A 19,147-nucleotide genomic window follows, 5' to 3' on the forward strand; every position below is an offset into this window, starting at 1 on the left:
TAATGACTAGCAAAAGGCTAGATATCTGAAAACCTGCTGCTTATTCCAAACTCTGCTGCTAATTTAGCACATTCTATTTGGTAGAACTCTTACCTTCAGAGTCTCTGATGAATACCTAATAGCTGGTATTTCTGGCACAATTGTTTTTAGCTGTCAAGACTGAAAATTCACTTCTCTTGTAGTGAAGTCAGCAAACATAAACTGTATTTTCTGTTTTAATATCTACGATTAAGGAAATGTGAACAGGCATGTAAGTGTAGTGGGTTGGTTTTTTGGATTTTTTAGGCCTTCCTTAGCAACGGGGTCAGAAATCTAAGGAAGTATTCCATATCATCCCTTTCCGTAACACAACATATAAAAGGCGCAGATAAGAGGCCTTCGCCCTCTTCACTCTTCCGGTGGCTGAAGACGACAGGTCCCTCTCGCAGATGGCTTTGCTTGTATAGGCCAGGGCCTGCTGCTCAGACCTGCCGTTATCTCCGTTCCATTCGAGAGGCGTGGGGAGTCAGTTCTGCTGTCCCGTTCAGGGAAGTATTTAATCCAGGTTTTTTTGTACAGTTAAAAAACCCAAATCCTTGTAGTCTCAAACTGGTCATGCAAGATGTTATGCTACTTAAACTTGAAGTGGCTAAATGAAACTGAGAGAACAGGAGTTGTCTTTGTGGTTTTGTTTTGCTTTGGTCTTGGTGTGGTTTTTTGCTTGTTTTTTGGGTTTGGGGAGGATTGTTTTGGTTGGTTGGTATTCATTGCTTGGGTTTTCTGTTTGTTTTACTTCATTTTTTTCCTGACAGTTTATTTGTTTTAATGTAATAAACTGTAGCTTAAGGATGAAGACTAGAATGAGATTCTTTAGAGGAGAGTTGAGTGGGATGAGATCAATACTAGCACTTTGGCTTCCATCCATCCTGACTAGGCCATTTTGTTACCATTCAGATTCTGTAAAACTTTGGTGAACTAACATATCTATTCTTCCTTCAAGCCCCAAGTGAGCTATGAATCCTGCTGTGCTTCTCATTCTAACAGTAGTCTCTGTATTCAGCTCCTCTGGCATGCTGCCTGCTGGGCTTCTTGAAGGACATCCTCTCTGTGCTTTTTTATCAGGAAATACCAAGAAATAAGAAATTGCATCCTGACTCTACCTCCTCTTTGGCAGCAGAATGCAGCTAAGAAATAGTTCCATCTTCCTTTACTGAATTTAGTCACAGTTGCACCTAATGAAGTCTCTTTGCAGATGGTGCATAACTTGGACCCCGGTAAACATGCCCTGCTGTTCTGCAAGGGTCACACTTTCTGGGCACTTCTGCCCAGCGAAATTCTTATTTCTCTTCTGTTTGTATCTTCTTCTGTCTCTTCTTCTGGTGCATAGTGGTTTTAAGTTGTTTGTTTCCTATAGTTTTTGTGGTTTTCAGGTTTTGTAATGTTTTTCATACTCTGTAATGTGTAGCAAAAAAAAAAAAAGACCTAGAGAAATTGTTCTTGTGGACTTTTTCAGGATTGATAGATTTCATCTGGCTGTCTAAAGCTGGGGTCTGAATTTGATGGCACAACTGGTCTCTTTACTGAAAGAAATGACTTAAGGATTGAGAGTGGTGGTATGATAAAAGTCTACAAGGCAAGATTGACACTGAGAGGAGAGATATAGGGACAGATTACTATGCCTTACAGAACAAGAACTAGGGAATATGTGATCTATTTGGCAAGAGCAAGTATGAAAAAGATGATTCTTCACACAGAAAGGTGATTCTTCTTCACTCAGGCTGAAAGAGACCTCGGGAAATCTCTAGTCTTAAAGCCCTTCTTGGGGCAAGGTCAGCTGTGAGGTCAGATCAGGTTGCTTGTGGTTTTGTGTAGTCCTGTCTTGAAGACCTCCACATACAGAGACTCCAAAATCTCTTTGGGCAGCCTGTTTGTCCTTGTGAGGAGAAAGCTTTTTCCTTCTATAGAGTCAGATTCTCTCACTTCAAACCATGCCAGTTACATCCTGTTCTTTGTCTTTGCACCACTGTGAAGGGCCTGCCTTTGGCTTCTCAATAACCTCCTTGCAGATGCTGTGATACTGTCCTTAGGTCCCCTTGAAGTTGTGTCATCTTCAAGCTGATAAAGCCCAAATCCTTTGGTATTTCCTCACAAGGCAGGCACTTCAGCCACCTGACCGTCTTTGTGGCGCTTCACTGAACTTGCCCCAGTTTGTCAGTCCAAAATTAGATGCGTAATGCTGGATGCAGTCTAACAAGCACCGAGTAAGGGGAAATGATCACTTCATCTACTAACAGCCTAAGGTCCTGCTAATAGAGTACAAGATGCTGTAGGCTGCCTCTGCTGATGGGGCCCACAGCTGGCTAATGTTTAACTTGCTACATCACTGGCAGATTTGTGTGAGTCATTGCTAAAGGTTTGTAAGTCATTATTGTGAATGCAAAACTTCTAAATGTATTCAAGGAGAGACTGGATAAGTACTTGAAAATTAGATCTCTTTGGAATTACTGTATAAACAAACCACATGAGGCTGAGTTAATTGATGAAAAGACTCATGGTCTGGATGCATACTTTAAGGAAATAGGCTTGGTCTACTCTTAGTTTTCCTTGGGTGTCCACTTGAGACCAGTGCTGAAGACATGATAGTCAACTACCATGATCCTTGTCTGACCAATCATGTTGTTATAATGGAAATTAGGGTATTATTAAAATATTTTCAGAGTTGCAATCTGTTACATTTAAGCTGGTGTGCCTATGGTCATCTTGGGTCTGTTTTAGTCAGCAGCTAATTCCTAAATTCCTTATGAGATGATAAACATCCCCAACATGCCCACTGGCAAATTCAGATTTGGGGAAAAAACACAATCTTCCCAGTATCCCAGATTTAGAGAAATCTGTAGTTCAAGCGTAAGCTGTCTTGGACCTTCTAGTAGTTCTAGGAACATTCCCATGCTCTCCTCCTTTTCCAATCTTTTTAATGCAGTGTAACTAATAAGAAGTAGCATACTGTCTGATCCGATTGTTGGTTGATGCACACATACTGGGAGGAAAGTGACTTGTATTAATTTACTGTCATTAAAAAAGACAAACATAGAAAGCAGGCGTGATCTGAATTGCTGCTTCCGTTTTGTGTTGCAGCTTTTATAGCTTCTCCTCCTTTTTGTACAGAAGCAACTCCTTCGTATTTTAAAGTGAGAAAGGAATTTCAGTTTCATGTCAAACAATGTCTGCTTTTTGTGATGACTGTGGTTCAATTTCAGTCTCAGAGGGTTTGTCAAGGGAAGAGCGAGTATCCTGAAGGGAAAAAGAGATTCATGAGCTAGTTCATGAGCTTTGTATTTTCCATGGCTTTAAGTTTTCTTTACTCTTGATAAATAAAAGGATGTTTCAGCAGTTGTATCATAGAAAGTATTGGGTTGGTCTGTCTTTCCTAGTAGGATGGATCCTGTGATGCAATGGCCAAATGAGTCAGATAATGATGATTAGATCCTCTGTAACCTTTTTTTTTTTTTTAATCAAGCAGGTGTTTGTATTAATACACCTTTTAAACTCAGGATGTGGAAAACACAGCAACTGAGTTACAGAGATGTACAATTGCCAGAGAGGATCTTTAGATGAAGGAGGAATAGGACTTTTCATTCTGATTGATGATACTCAGTTTTGACTAGGCTTCCATTTCTTGATGTGTGTGATTGAGTGAAAGTAACTGAAAAGATGTCCCTGGGATATCCTGATATTGTAGATCATTCGTATAGCGTAAGAACACTGGTATATATGCTTGAGGGCAGGGGAAGTGTCAGTGTCTAGCTTGGTTTTGGTTCCTGAGATCTCATTAATTCTTCTGTCTAAGAACTTTTTATTTCATGTAATGTGAAGTGGAATAAGAAGAGTAGTAAAATAAAGATTAGGATAACAATGTAATTGAAGTTTAGGATTGAGGGCAATAGGACAACAGTTTATAACTAGAGAAGGAAGAATAGCTGTTGTCAAGATTGATGGCTTGGTAAATATGGAAGGGCAGAAGGAACAGGACACTTCTCTCTTGGTCTTTTTTGGATTCTCCATTATATATTTATTTGATAATGGTAGCTGGTAATGTTATTATGCATCTCATGTAGCTGCGGGACAAAGAAGCTATATTATGCTGAATGCAATGCATTTAGTGGACAACACCCATGGGAGTAACTTAAAAAAATAAAACTGCAGAAGCTGGAAACTGGGAACACCTGTTAGGTCATCTCTAGACAATACAGATGTTCCAGCACTCCTAGAGTTGACCCAGTTGAAATGATTTCAAGTAATGAAGAGTCAGCTAAATTTTCCATGCTCTTCAGTTGTATATTTCAAAATTAGGTAAAAACTTTACCTATTTTCATCACTATTGTTGTTCTTAGTGCATATGGGCACTGTTTCATTTCTTTGACTGTCCTCATAATATTCTTTCCATTCTTTACTCTTTTTACTACTAAGAAATTAATGGAAATTTGGAGTATTCTATGGTTATTATGGTTATTCTATTTGATGTGACCAGAATGAGTTAAGTTGTAAAAACAACTGTCAGAAGCTTCGTTTTTTTTATCAGCCAGTACACATCCTTTTGACAGTGTACAGGTTTCAGCTGATGTTTTATTGTCTACACTGTGATGTGATAAACTTTCACAGTCAGTCATGGCTGGGCTTCGCGAATGAAGATTTGGGAAGGGCTCTACCCACGTTTGTTACAAGCACATTGGTGGCTAAAAAGGCCAGTGCAAGATAGACATGTCCGGTTGCAAAAGGCACAGCAGAAAGACTCCTTAGATGGTATATTCTGCAAGGGACGATTCTTTCTGCACATCCTTTTGACAGTGTACAGGTTTCAGCTGATGTTTTATTGTCTACATTGTGATGTGATAAACTTTAGGGATGCAATAAACAGACAAGCCATTTGAAAGTTGTGGTGCTCTTTTCTGCTCTGTGCAGTGTGTGTTGTTGGCTTTAACTCCCCCTTAGAACTGGTGGTCAAACCATGGCTCGTTTTTCCTCAAGAGTGTAGCAAGATGCTACACATAAGATGCTGAACTGTTTGGGTGAGTTAAGGCCCGAAGAGCTATGCCACAGTTGTTTCTCTGACTGGAAATTGAGTGGCCAGATATGCAGTCTACCTTAAACTGTGAACATATGGCAGAGACCTTAATTTTTGGGCCAGTAATCAGATCTATCTAATCAGATTTCAAGCAAAACCTCCAATCTGTTTTATTGGAGTTTTGTATTAGAATTGATCTTAGCAGCTCTTCCTTGTTGCCTTGTACATCTTCACTTGTGAGGGCAGAATAGCTCTTTATATACCATGTTTTTTGGAACTGCTTTTTTATTACATGACCAAATAATGATGCCTCCTGCTGCAGCAAATTTTGTCTCTTTACTGAATTTCTGCAGATGTATGCCTGTTCTCTTCTCACTTGCTTTCATGCCAGTATTCGAACCTGCATTCCTTTACTAATGCCTTTTCTGGTGATGGAGATAGTAAATGAACTGCCTAGTCCAGGAGCAATAAGATAAGGGTCACCATTACTTTTTCTTCTTTATGTAAATTTGGAAAAAGCTCTACCTTTTCTCATTGAGACTTTGTGGAAATTTTTGAATGTCTGTATAAACTACCATGTCTCCATTATTTAATTATGCCTTTAGAGGGCTGGTGATATAAGGGCTGCTAATTACAGGTGCTACCAAGGTTTCCTTCCTGATGTGAATTGGCTCTTGATTTTCTCATGTAACCTATGGTCATGTCTAATGTGTTACTGATTCCATCCTTTGACAACACTGCTTCTTGAAAATTACCTAAATTTTAGTTTCCTGCCAAGAAAGAAGAGCAAAATGCAATCATCACAAATTTTCCTGTTGTTGAACTGTTTTACTTCTTGTTAAATAGTAGAAGGTTATGATTATTTATAAATGTGTTAGGACCTTTAGACTGGCATGTGAAATACCCCAAGAGACTCATCAGAACTACTGGACTAAGCAGAAAATATAGTAGGATCATAAAGTAGGCACAAAGTGGGAGGTGGGGAGGAAAGGCCAAGAAAAGCAAGCACTGGGTAAGGAAAATGCAGTAGGATTCTTTTCTTTGAATACTTGCATTGAATTTTGAATACTTACATTTGAATTTTGACTTAAAAAATTGGTGTCTTCCATTTCTCCTCTGAGGAGTGGCTTAGGAATGGTATTCCCCAATTGAGTGTATGGTGTTCTATACCATCTACGTCGTGCCGAAATCCTACACCTTCCAACTATATACGTATATGCACAAGCACAGATATCGTTTCCATGGTCATAGTCTGTCCCTCCAAGATGTCTGTTGAGTTCATTTGATCCATGACTGTGGGTTCTATCCATCCTAGATGTCTTCTAGGGCGGGAGAGCTGGTGTGCTGTTGGCTGGTTCCAAGCTGCATCAGGAGCTCACAACTGGTGTATCTGCAGCAGTCCATATTCAGTGTTCGTGATAGTTATGGCACACAGTAGCAATGTCAGTCAGCAACCAATATTATACAATTCAACATTACAGACTGTTCTCACCCCAAAAAATTAAATCCCCTGCAGGTAAACATTGTGTTTCCCTATCCCTCTGCACTACCCACCAAGTGCACACAGGTCCTTGAGCAAAAACAATCCCACGAATGGGTTTGCCTTTGCTTGAGGCAGAACTAATCCAAACTGTCTTCCTTAACACACTTCTTGTATGTGCCACGGGGACTTTGTCCCCTTCTATGGTACATAGAGGTTCTGATTGAGCAGGGCCAGCTTGACTGGTAGAGCCTTTAGTGTCAACTAACCAGGTGGCCTTTGCTAAATGTAGATCCTAATGTTTGGAGGTCCCATGATCCACTGCTTTCAATGTGGCTTTTAACAGTCCATTGTACCGTTCAGTTTTCCCAGAGGCTGGTGCATGATAAGGAATATGATATGCCCACTCAATACTGTGCTCCCTGGCTCAGGTGTCTATGGGGCTATTTTTGACACGAGTCCCATTTTACGACTCACTTCTTTCTGGGGTGTCATGTCACCTCAAGACTTGCTTTTCAAGGCCCAAGAGTTTCCTGTGGCGGTTGTTCTTTCTCTCAACTCATGTGCCTGTGCTGCTATGGGTTTCCATCCCACTTCCTCATGTCCTCTCCATGGTCATGCAGATAAAACCATACCTGACTGCTCCTTTTACCAAGCTATGCTATGCAGAAGCCCTTCCCCCATCTGCAGAAAATGACATGAGGTGGTATAGAATAACCTCCAAATCCTAGCTATGCCACCTCTTGGCTACTGCAAAAATTAACCTCGTCCTGGCTGAAACCAGGACAATATTTTAAGAATTCTATGTAAGAAAACAAAGACATAATAATTGAAGGAAAGACATACACCTTGTAGCTTAGGTGGGAAGTTGATATCATTAAGTTTACATATCTTGTGGTTTTTGGCGAATTACCACCACGATCAGGTTATCTGTTTATATTGGGTCATGAGTGACAGGGGGCTGCAGAGCACCCAGTGTGGGAGGAGGCCGTGAACTTCCATGTGGTCTCAGCTGGCCCTGACATGGATGAAAACAACCGACAACGTGCCAGAACCTCAACCTCTTGAAGCAGCACATAGTGCTGCTCCTTGGACATGTTTAATAAAGGGCAATAGCTCTCGGGGGCAGGAGACACAGAAGGTGGCTTGGGAGGGCTCATAGGAGAATGCACAAAGGGAGGAGGCACAGAACAAGGTTCAGGGAGAAGCATATTGATGGGGACATGCTGAAGATACATTCAATTGAAAGGAGGCACTCTGTGTTGCATGAGGCATGCCTCTGAGGGATCTGCAGCCCAGGACAGAGACATTCCCAAAGGAACTGGGCCTGTGGGTAACCTGTACCAGAGCAGGGACACCCCTCAGGGGCCTGGGGCCTATGGGAAATACAGGAGTAGGAGCACTCTGAAGGGCTGTAGCTCATGGATAACAGATGCTGTAGCAAAGAAAGTGGAAGGAACCTTCTGCACTACCTATTGTCTCACTGCAGCACAGAGGGAGGGGAAGTGAGGAGGAGGGAGGAGAGCTGATGACCTGCAGCTGAACTTGTGGGAGGAAGGAACTTTCCGTAAGTGTTTAATTGTTTGTTGTCCTTGCTCCCCAATGCCTGAATCAGTAATTAAACCTTTGTGTTAATTGTCAGTAAAACCAATTAAGTGAGATTACCCCAGTTGAGATTGTTTTGCCCATGACAATGTCACAAAGAGATGTGGCACTCTGGTCATGAATTTTGGTGTTAAGTAATTATTGTAGTTTTTAAATTGGCCTAGGTTCCTCATAATTTTCATCTCAAAGGTACTTTTTGGTTGTAAAAATATGAACTGTAACATCTACACTATATTCAACTTGTACTTACGTGCTGGTGTGGCAGTTAACCCTTCAGTGTATAAACATTGTAATAACTACCAAATGTTGCATTTTCCTGGCCACAGCTACAGCTGTGCTGAGGCAAAACAGGCTGTTGATGGCTTAATAGATGCAAATAGAGAATTTGCAATTGAATATTTAATTTGGGGAAATTCACAGGATCCCTAGGGCACAGAAGTTATGATTTGTGCAGATGTGGCAGACTTGTTTTTTACTACTTTACTGGATTAGTTTAAGGCAGGATATCACCATTGGCGAATCAGTGCTCAAATCAGTCCAGCAGTTTAATTACCTAGGTAGCCTCATCTCCTCGGATGGTAAGATTGATGGAGAGATAGACAACAGGTTAACAAAGGCATAGAGTGCTTTTGGAAAGCTTCATAAAAGAGTTTGGCGAAATAAACACTTGAAGAAAAGTAGAAAGATCAGTGTTTACAAAGCCATTGTGCTGTCTACTCTCTTATATGGGTCTGAATCATGGGTCATCTACCGCTACCACCTGCGACTCCTAGAACGCTTCCATCAGCACTGTCTCCGCACAATCCTAAACATTCACTGGTCAGATTATGTGACCAATACATCTGTTCTAGAGCAAGCAGCAATCACAAGTATTGAGGCCATTTTACTGAGAACACAGCTGTTCTGGGCAGGGCACGTCTCAAGGATGAAGGACCACCACCTCCCTAAGATCTTGCTTTATGGTGAACTTGCCATCGGTTGTCACATGAGAGGAGCCCCGAAGAGGAGATACAAGGACTCCCTGAAACAACATCTCAGCCTTGGCCATATTGATCAACATAACTGGTCTACTCTGGCCTCCAATCGGGAGGTCTGGAGACACACCATCTATAACGCTGCTGATGCCTTTGAGAACACACGCAGGATCACTCTGGAGGAGAAAAGACAATGCAGAAAGAACCGTGTCTTGCAGAATATACCACCTAAGGAGTCTTTCTGCTGTGCCTTTTGCAACCGGACATGTCTGTCTCGTATTGGCCTTTTTAGCCACCAGGGCGCTTGTAACAAACGTGGGTAGAGCCCTTCCCAAATCTTCGTTCACGAAGCCTAGCCGTGATGACTCTTCCTTAAAATAGGTTTTTGAAGACTTTGGGTGATGATGAGAAAACAATGATAACTGGGTTAAAATGACAGTTGGTGGTGCCAACTTCAATTAGGTATTTCTTAGCACAGCTCACTTTTAGACTTTTTTTGCTGTGGCTTATAACCTTGGTTATAACTTTTCTGTTAGGAGTTTTCCTTGAGGCATCTTTGCTTCAAACTATTGTGTCTTGACTGAATAATCTAACGGCTTTATCCGTGAATATAGCTAGCAAATACATAATTTACCTAAGCTAGATATGCAGGCAACATTGTCATATATGTTGCAACATATCCACCTTTGATGTTTAAATCTCTAAACACCAAAGATGTAAGTTATAGCAACAAGTTATGTAATTTCTGGAAGAAGTCAATTGCCACTCTGTCACACTAAGTTTTATGAGTTTATAAGTTTTGTATATGCTAAATGTGTTATGGTGTCCTAGTAACTTAAATCTGTAGGGAGTGCTCCCTCACTATATGTGTCTTTAGTTCTCTGAGCTCCCAATGATGACCAAATTCTGCATACAACATCCCAGTAGAGTAGGTGAAAATATTCTGCTTTCATTTGTTTTTACATGTTGGTACAGTAAATCTGACTGAGGGCACTGTGAGATGTAAGATTGCTCACACAACTAACTGGGGAAATAACTTTGTGTGCTCGTATCCTTGATTTTATTTTTTTTTCTTCTTTTTTTTTTCACGGTATAGGTTGAACTTAGTGTTATACAGTTGAAGTGGTGAAACACTGTAACAATAACACAATGAAATTAATCCCTCAGATTTTTCTCTTGTCAGAGCATAGTTGGTGTTGTATTTATTAAAGGAGTTACATAAATAAACCTTGAACAATGAGGAAAAACTAAATATAAAGTGGTTGCTCTCTGTCTTGAATAGAAAGTGTCTTGGAAAAAAATATGTGTTCTTGTCTAATAAAGTGGTCTGTAACAAAACTTCGGTACAGTGAGAAGATCAACGGACTTTCATTTCACCAGCTTTTTGTAATCAGAGTTCTTTGGTTAAATATTCTACAATTCTCTGCAACACCACAAAGTAAGAATAGTTGTAGTTGCTGCAGTCAAATAGAAGTATTTAAGTCAGCATGTTTGTGTTGTAGGGTTTGTCTTTTTAGTTGTTTTTTCTTTTTATGTGATTACAATATGGTTGTAACTCTTCTAATACTACCTCTTCCACTTTTACTTGACATTTGCACCTTGTGTTTTCAGACTGGATTGACTATTTTGTTCATAATTTGGGGAAAAAATATTATACTAGCACAATGTTAATGTGCATCTCTTTCCAAACGTGGCAATGGGTATCCTGTACATCATCAGAAAGATGGTGAAAGGAAGGGAGATTGATGTATCCAACAAATTGTGCATTCAGCTACACACAGATAAAGCAAGTGGCCCATCTGTCATTATGCAGATATTTTTGACCTGGACAATAAGGAAACAACTGTTGGCCACTGGGCTTCTGCTAACAGGTCTGTGTGGGTAGTGCTGCTCTGGTTGTTGCATGGTTGGACATTAGGAAGAAATTTTTTACAGAGAGAGTAATCAGACATTGGAATGGGCTGCCCAGGGAGGTGGTGGATTCACCATCCCTGGAGGTTTTTAAGATGAGACTGGATGTGGCACTTAGTGCCATGGTCTAGTAACCACGGCAGTGTTGGATCAAGGGTTGGACTTGATGATCTCAGAGGTCTTTTCTAACCTGGTTCATTCTACAATTCTATGATCTGAATTATCTTTGTTTCAAGAACTCGGTGCCTTGCCAGAATGTATGACTGCAAAGCCCATCACAGTGAAAAGTAAAGTTGGACAGTCTGTGGGCCAGCTGAACTCCAGAGATGAGTTGACATTCCCAGTTGAACTAGAACACTACATGTCTTCAAGAAGCAGTATGTAGAGCCATCTTGCAGAAAACTGAAATAAGACCCAACAGAGGTAGATTTATACTGATACTGCTCCTTACCTTAGGAACCTTCGGTACCTCAGTACCAAAGTACTGAATATCTTCAGGTTAGGCTTAGAAGCAAAAATCTGTGCTCTGTGAGGAGAAAATAAGATCTGTTTAAGTTTCATGAAAGGCCTGTGAGGACATGATTGGTTCTAATTGGCTCTCATTGGAGGACTGACATGGTCTACCTGCAGCCAAATGGCTCTTAGAGACAAAGAAGTAATTGTCTTCATAAATAGTGAAGAACTCTCCTCCAAGCTTGTTTTTGCTGCTGAAGGGCCTGGTAACCAGTACAAAGAAAAGGAGAATAACTTGCAATTCGAGTGACAGTAATTTTAAAAAGTGGGGTTTAATCTGTGAAGCCATCAACAATCAGTAAATCTTGTTTTGCTTAGCATTTTGCTGTGCCTAGTTTTGGTCTGTAATGCAAATACACATGGAAGTTATAGAACAAACTGATAAACTGAAGGAGTATATTTGTAGCATAGTTTTAGGGGGCTGTTGGTGTACCTGTGCGCAGGGGGAAGACATAGATAATTTGCTACCTGGTCATCTCCAACTGTCTAACCATAAGGTTACAGATACAGTTGGGGATTTGTTTAAACAAACAAAGCCCCTTTCTATACATCTTGCAATAGTCATGAACCCTGTATCTGGAGTTCAAAGGTCAATGAGGAGATTGAGTTCAGTCTGTAAAATTAATCTTTCTGAAACTGAAATATGTGCACAGTTCCAGAACGCCAGTGTGCTCTTTTGTTAATTCTGGATTATGAGCGAAATTTCCTGTCTAACCCTGATTTCAGACACATTTGTCTGAATTTTCTGAAGGCATTTTCTGTTGGATATGCACAGGCCTGGAAGGAAGGAAACATAATTCATTTTTCACTCTATTATTGAGTCAGCCGTTCACAAATCATTTCAGTCCTGTGTGGCTGAGTTTCTGATGTCTGCTTTGGTAATGAGTTCTGAGATGTCCAGAGGAAGCCTCTTTAGCAAGGAGGAAGTGTATCAATTATTTCTACTAATGTGTAGCATTTATTTGGAATTCAGATCATAAAGAGCTTTAGTGAAGCTGCAGCTTTGTAGGCAAGTGTAGAAGTTACCCATATATGATTCCTGTTTCTGTATCTAACTACATTTACTCTGCTCATGATTGCTTGATACATGCTTCTGGTTGGTGTGGTGGGAAAAAAGATCATCAGTTGTATTTTCACTCAGATTAGAAAATGTACCCAGTAATTACCTGTACTTTCTACCAGTATTTCATCCTTGTTGCAGTAATGGAAGCTGGTTATTTTTGCTTACTATTATGTAACCATTGTAATAGTGCTCAGAAAATGAGTTTCACTAAGTGGCTGAAGCATTGAGAAATGTTGTTCCTGGTCTGCTTGTAGATTTGGGACTGGGACAGGAATTTCAGATATATTTTCCAAGAAGCTCAGGGGCTAATTTTATAACTACTGAGTTATAAAATCTTGCTCTTAACTTGGTGTTGAGTACAAGTCAGAATGTGAACTCCAAATGCTTTTGCTTCTCAGCTTCCTTGTCTGCGACAACAATTCCTCACTTGCGTGTCTGTCTTCCTCAGCTCAGATGGCCCTCATGAATGTGGGAGGACAGTGTTCAGCTTGGGAGAGGTTTGGTGTTGTCCTTAAAAACAAGGGCAAGGAACAAATTCCCAGGCTCGCTGTAAAGATGAACAGTGTTGTAAATATGTGGATTAAATATCCAAAAATCTTAGGAAGTGTTGAGAAAAGGATAGGCTTCTACTATGTGTGAATAGTCTTCAGCTGAAGGCAAGTCCAACCTCAAGGAGAACTGCCAAATATTTCCTTTAAATCCCCTTATAAGGTTGAATCCTATGCATTTGAAACAGAAGGGGCTTGTTGTTTTCTGCCCCCTTGAAAGGCAGTGTCCTAGCCAGCATTGTCTGGGATATTAGCACTAATGAAATAATTCATTCTTGATAAGCCATCTTGATAAGTTTGGATAAACTCTTAATTTATCTTTATCTTAAATGTTGCTTGTCTTTATTTAGGAACTAATAACGTACTTCATCAGGCCTGCCAGCAGGAGGCATTAATTTCACTCCTGTAACTAGGGAAGGCATGTGCTTGCTTAAATTGTTCCTCATGGAAGTCAAAGCATTACCACCAGAGTTGGCAAATAAGTAACTAATACATTTTTCTTTGGTTTTGTATTTTTTAGCTGGTGCCACATATATATTTGGGAAGAGTGGAGGTCTCATCCTGTACACCTGGCCAGCTAATGATAGACCAAGCACAAGGACAGACCGTCTTGCTGTGGGCTTCAGCACAACCGTGAAGGATGGCATCCTTGTTCGGATTGACAGTGCCCCTGGGCTTGGTGATTTTCTACAGCTGCACATAGTGAGTATAGATAGGCCCATGTCTATGCCAGACCTGGGTTTCTGTTACCTGAATTTGAAAAAAACTATTACTCTAAAATAACATGTCATATTCTGTTCTTTCTGTGTCTTCAGCACTTGTCAAATTAAACTGCCTTTAGTAGTTATTTAGGGCTTTGTAGAATTACCAACTGGGATGCACAGGGAACCAAGTCTTGATGCCAGAAGAAATTGGAGAGGGAAGAAACAAACAAAACAAAACTCAAAAGCCTTAGGTGATTCAACAGCAGTAGGATTTATTTAAAAATTGAAGAAATAAGTTGCATCAGTGTTAATCTACTGTGGCATATGCACAGTCCTGAATACAGCTGAATTTATGGTGAGGTATTACTATTCTTGGAAGGCAAAGAATAAAAGGGAGTGATAGGGTGTTGTTTTTTCCACACTAAGAAAGTTAAGTGAGAACTGAACAGATCCTCAAGCTGATACAGCTGATGCTTGCTTTAGCAGGATAGTTCAAAAGAATAAGAATTTGGTGTTAGTACAACATGGCTTTGCAAAAAGAAAATAGACTTTCTTGTGAGAGCTTGAGTGAAGGTGGCTTTAGAGAGAGTTTTGAATTATTTGAGAAAATAAGAACACTACAACTGGAAACTTTTGGAGTTTGTTACTTTACATGATGCTTTGGGAGGAGAAGCTTTGTCTTCCTTTGAAAAATAGCCAAGAGGTTTACTAGAGGTAGAAGCTGGTCATGTGACTTGATATTCGCTTATTTCCTGTGTTTTATGCATTAATTTATAGTGGAAAGGGGCCATTTGCAAGTTTTGAATGAGCTGGGGAGTTGTTAACATTTCATGGAACCTTGAAGGTATAAGTAAACAGGAGGAATGCCAGGGGCCAAAACAGACCAAATGTGAATGACAAAGGGCCTTATTCTGCTGCTGGAGTTTGCCACGTTCAGAATTGTGTTGAAGCACTGGGTATATTGCAGGATTGTTCTGAAACAACCAGAAACAAGAGTCAGGGGTAGTAGTTATTGCCAGCATTTTAAGTGGTTTTATTTTGAATCCTATTGTAAAATTCAGATTCATTGGAATGGGTTAGCGTATGGCCTTGAGCCATTAGACTGTCACCAATTCTGGTTTCTATCTTTTGTGATATATTCAAATATTTAGTTTGAGTTTTGTGCTAGAATGAAAATGAGATCACTGGTGTATTTTTTAATAGAAAACACTTTTTCCTGCTTTCTTAAAAGAAAAACAAAACAAACCTCAGAAGAGTTGGTAAAAGTGAACAGCGCTAAACATAATTGGTTGGAATTCTGTGACTCACATTAAGCAAAAGTGACTGGATATGTCTGAGCAAGACAATGTATATTCTTCAGATGTTATAATACAACATGTGTAAAATGCTATCAGTTAACTGGAGAACAGTATTCCTGGCATGTGAGGAGAGGTGCAGAGATATAAATTTGTTAAAGTCTTAGAAAAAGCCTGAGATGGGATCATGTCGCTTAGTGGGATATTACAGGGAAAATGAAAGTCAGGCTCTTCTTTGTGGTAGTCAGTGAAAGGAAGAGAGGAAACAGACACAAGTACCAAAAAAGAAATTTTAATCCTGCATGAAGATAAGAATTTGCAAAAGGAGGCTTTTCAGCATTAATGATGAAGGCATAGAGTTTTTCTCTATATCTTGGTCTCAAATATCTACCGTTCTCTATCCCTAAGTGAACATTGTAATAAGTGATTTTCAAAAAAAAATTTATAACAAATTTTACTGAATAGACTGGAACAAGCAAATGGAACCTGAGATGTAAGCATTCATTAAAAAAAAAAACAAAACAAAACAAAACAAAATTTCTTTCTCTTTCCTATCAGTTTTGGAAGTTTTTCTGCTTCCTCCTCATGTATTTTTTTCAAACTACTCTGCATGGCATGGTGCTAGTTTCAGATTATTTCAGCTACCTAAATAAAGTCTACTGATTGTGGTCGATATTAATTCTGTTCTGTCAAGATTCTGTTGAATGCCTCCTTTGTAGTTTGGCCAATTTTATACCTGAAGGTGTTCACTAGTGGTAAATCTAGAACTAGTTCAGGGTATAATTTCTCTTGTTCTTTTGTGGCTAGGATGGATTAGGATGATTTGCCAGTCATTCATGAGGAACAAAGGCATGCTCCTGTGCTCTTCTGGATATGGTATCAGTTCATCATATATATCAGTAACTCATCATATATATCAGTAACTCTACCTTGTTCTTCTGAGGCCTTTTTAGATATTCCACTCACAGACTATATTTTGGATGCTATTTACTGGATTTTGACCCCCTTACACTTCTCTGGGTGTTTTATTGGCAATAACAAGTGACAAAAGCCACCTGATGATCATTGTTTTCTAATATGCATCACTAAAATAAAACTAATCCAAATGTCATAGTATAGGCTATGGTTTAATCAAGATCTGATTCTATTTGAAAGATTCTAAAAGTTGCTTATGCTCCGCTAAGGAAACTTTTAAATAGTTTGTCTGCTTTTTTAATATGTTGTATGTTGAAGTTGCATATTTGCTTGTTTAATTTACAGTTGTTCTGTTTGGGTTCATTTTTTAATTATGAGTCTTTCAGATACTGTGAAAATTTATTGACTAAGATGTCTGTTTTATATGACAAAAAATTACAGCCTCTGAAACTATTTTCTCCCTTGATTTATAATGAAGTATAAAGGGGCAGCCCTGTAAAAATGGATAGCATACCATCCAGATCAATGTTGCCTATGAAGCATGAGGTGTTTGTGTGATTAGACTGTAGCATATGTAATGGGAGTGTTGCTGGAGCATCAGCTCCCTCCTTATGATATTGTTTTAGTTTTCCTTACAATTCATTCAAAGTACCAAGTCCAAACCTGGATCAGGAGATTGTCTTCCACAATGGATACTTAAAAGACTGTACGTCTGAGTTGTGGTTGTATGTTTCTATATATTCATTCACCCTACCCTACCACATCACTTTTTTTATGCTTTACAACATGCAAAACATAGAGATCAAATGAAGAGAGGAAAACAGCTGCAGGTGATGATGGGTATCATTCTTGTGATGACTGTGGAGAGAGAAATCACTCATTCATGTGTGAGGCTGGTTTAGTCTGCATTCTTTCGTTTTGTTCTGTACAGTAAACGGGCATCTAGCCTCTGGATGTTCAGAATGGTGGTGTGAGACTGGTCCAGTTTCTGAACTCCTTGTAAGAAGTAAACTCTAGGTTTGGCCAAAAATGTTTGTGATTTTGTGAGGAGTTTTACTTTAGCGGACCCAGGCTAGTGGAGATATATCACGTGGCACCAGGCTACAACTGAAAGCTGCAGAATTTGATGTAGATCATTCTGATTCTTTAGCAATAAGTGTGGAAAAAGTAAGCCTTCCTTAGAGATGGCATTATTAAAGGAGAATGAGTGTAAATGGAGGAAAATGTGTGTGTACGTTCAGCCAATTTAGTTTTTTTTTTCAGTTATACTGTGATTGGCCAAAGTCTGTGTTTGGATTTTACAGTTTTAGAGACAATTCTGGCTCCTCTGTATGAAGTTTCCTGGAGACTCCTTTCAAAACTCAGTGGCATGTCATCTGAGCAGATACAGAAGAAGCAAATGATTTAGAATCAGGAGAAGGATAGACAAAGGGTTATCCTCACCATAACCAGAGGGTGTATGATGAACAGCATAACTTAAGAGCTACTCTGAGATAATAACTGGAGGCAAAAAGTAATAGCAGTTTGTGTTTTACTTTTCTATAACCAAAATTTCTTCGATGCAAAATATTTCAGCCTTTCTTAGGCCAAATTCAGACTGGGTGTTAATAGTTACACTTTTATACCTAAGAAAGTAGAAAGAAGAGGTTTTTCTTAAGGCTAGCCTGCTTTATTTCACAAAGGCTATAGACTGTGAAAAAAAGTGGGTGATCTGCCTCGGTCTCCTATCTTGTGTTTTTCTTTGGTTTTTTTTTAACTGCCCTTACTGGTGTTACAGTTACAGTTTTCTTTTAAAGTGTTTCACTATGTTAGACCCTCTTTTTTATAGAACTCTTAGTTTGTTCAAGTGTAACTTTTTGTGATTATAAGTAATTTTACTCCACTGTATCTTGACTGTGTTTACATTGATGTCTCTTTGGAATAGCACTGTTATTCTTGCCTTTCCAGGCTTTAAAGCAGTGTAGAGTAAGTTTTTGATACAGTTTGATACAGTTCTTGGAGTGTACAAGAAGTGGTTAAGCATCCCGTAAGCAGTTATCAGTTCCAAAGCGTTTAGTGCCCATCGTGCCTCATTTCATTCATGAAACAGCAAAGAACTGTGTACATTTCTCCTAGTTCCGTTTATACAAATTATGAGCCCCTACAGATTGGTATAAAACACATATTCAGTGAAAGATATTCTATACTGAAGCAATCAGTGGATCAGGAAATGGTGAAATGTGACAAAGGCTTTTTTGTTGAAGCAAGAAATTATTTACTGACAGTCTGGGTATAGGAGACAACATCTTATATAACACATTTAGCTGAGGAAGTGAACAATTAATGTATGAGAGTTACTAGACTGCCTACTGGTAAGGAGAGAGAATTAGGATGACCTTTCAAGCAAAAGATTATATTGTCTGGATCCTTAGAAGGTCTAAAAGAACAAACTGTCTAAAGACTTTTTTTTACCAAGACAAATCTAGCAACCAACCTGAGGGAATACTCTGCAAGTCTCCCGTGATTATTAACATATAAAAACTGTCAGAATGTAGCTTTCTGTTAGGAATAAGTTCTCCGGCAGAGACTTCTGAATATGCTCTCTTTAGTAGGTGCCACCTGGGGATTATCATAACATTGAAGGCTTGAAACCATGACTGCTAACCTTCTAGGCAAGATGGAAAACAAGCTGAATGAAGGGGTAGAAGAACTGTTATGATTTAATGCTAGTATGTGAAGATCCAGTGGAGTCTCTATTTCATGTCATCACATATATCTTTTTTAAACAAATGTAGCTGTGATTTGTTAATTCTCCAAGTCATGAATAAATAGTTATTGGATGCCTTTAACCTAATTGAGGTTGTGTGCTATTTAAGGTAATGGGATTGGCAAGATAGTTCTTATTTAAGATGTGACATATATATACATACACTGCAGAACCTTTAAAAGTATCCTACTTTCCCTGTCTGCAATGGAGTAGGTTTCTACTTAGACGTGTAGGCCAGATAGAGTGCTGGCACCACAAGAATTGGGTGGCTTAGGAAACTCTAACAAGCACTGAGCTATTGCATGGCAAACAGGTTCTGAGGATCTTACAGAGCATATCACATCACAAGTGT

The 19,147-nt window shown here is 39.4% G+C and overlaps 1 protein-coding gene across 8 annotated transcripts in view; it reads left to right on the forward strand.

Annotated features, from left to right (window-relative positions):
- LOC113987441 (neurexin-3-beta) overlaps nt 1–19,147 on the forward strand; it is a 562,088-nt gene that overhangs the window by 294,521 nt on the left and 248,420 nt on the right. For all 8 annotated transcript variants that reach the window (XM_039384773.1, XM_039384772.1, XM_039384774.1 and 5 more), the window contains one exon: nt 13,656–13,837. In XM_039384773.1, the coding sequence (XP_039240707.1) occupies nt 13,656–13,837 (182 nt within the window). The remainder of the gene's footprint in view (nt 1–13,655; nt 13,838–19,147) is intronic.

This window comes from Pipra filicauda, unplaced genomic scaffold, assembly GCF_003945595.2.
Source record: "Pipra filicauda isolate LSUMZ 115617 unplaced genomic scaffold, ASM394559v2 scaffold372_size707771_pilon, whole genome shotgun sequence".
Classification (NCBI taxonomy): domain Eukaryota; kingdom Metazoa; phylum Chordata; class Aves; order Passeriformes; family Pipridae; genus Pipra; species Pipra filicauda.